Below are 693 nucleotides of genomic sequence, written 5' to 3'. Positions count from 1 at the left end.
CTGCCCCCAAGTCATCCAGCCACTGGCATTGTCCTGGCAGAGCTGTGGGCACAGGGCCCTCCCAGGCTGCTCAGACAGGTCACCGTGGTGTCACCACGGAGCAGAGGGGGCTCACCTGCAGGGGCAGGATGTGCCCTGCACGGACGTGGACGTTGATGGTGTCCAGGGGCGCTGGCAGGAGGATCCACTGCCCTTTGCTGTGGATGGTGGAGTCCTGCACGGGGACAAAGAGAGGGAAGAGCAGGCACAAGGTGCCACATGGCAGGGGGGCCCAGCCCAGTGCCAGAGCCCTCAAATGGCCACCAGCAAAGGCACGAGACCCCCACATAGCCCCAGGGGGCTGGTGGGATGCAGGAATGGGCACGAGGTGCCGCGGCAAAGCAGGAGCACCCACCCCTGTGAGGCTGCACCACATCCCTGCTGGGAAGTAGCCGCTGACTTTGGTCTGTCCTGCCTCCAGCACGGGGGTGATGAGCAGCCCCCAGCCCCACAGGAGCTGGCGGTCCACAGCCCAGGTGTTGGGGTCTGTGGGGAACCTGGGGAAGGAGGGGAGGGCGGGCAGTGCCAGGACACCCTGCAGGCACCCCCGTGAGCCCGGCGGGGCTGGCACTCACTCGAGGAACAGGGGCCGTGCCACGGTCTGCCCGGCGCTGTGCGCCCGGTGGAACAGCGTGTAGAGGAAGGGCAGCAGCG

At 67.5% G+C, this 693-nt stretch overlaps 1 protein-coding gene across 1 annotated transcript in view; it reads right to left on the bottom strand.

Annotated features, from left to right (window-relative positions):
* Positions 1 to 693, bottom strand: part of GAA (glucosidase alpha, acid) — a 6,951-nt gene that overhangs the window by 1,361 nt on the left and 4,897 nt on the right. The window contains exons 14-16 of the mRNA XM_031064660.1: positions 615 to 693; positions 395 to 536; positions 116 to 214 (exon numbers count right to left, since the gene is read on the bottom strand). The exon at positions 615 to 693 is cut by the window's right edge and continues 26 nt beyond it. Coding sequence (XP_030920520.1) covers positions 116 to 214; positions 395 to 536; positions 615 to 693 — 320 coding nt within the window. The remainder of the gene's footprint in view (positions 1 to 115; positions 215 to 394; positions 537 to 614) is intronic.

The sequence above is a fragment of the Geospiza fortis genome, unplaced genomic scaffold (genome assembly GCF_000277835.1).
Source record: "Geospiza fortis unplaced genomic scaffold, GeoFor_1.0 scaffold546, whole genome shotgun sequence".
In the NCBI taxonomy this organism is placed as follows: domain Eukaryota; kingdom Metazoa; phylum Chordata; class Aves; order Passeriformes; family Thraupidae; genus Geospiza; species Geospiza fortis.
This window is presented reverse-complemented; position numbering and strand designations above follow the sequence as displayed.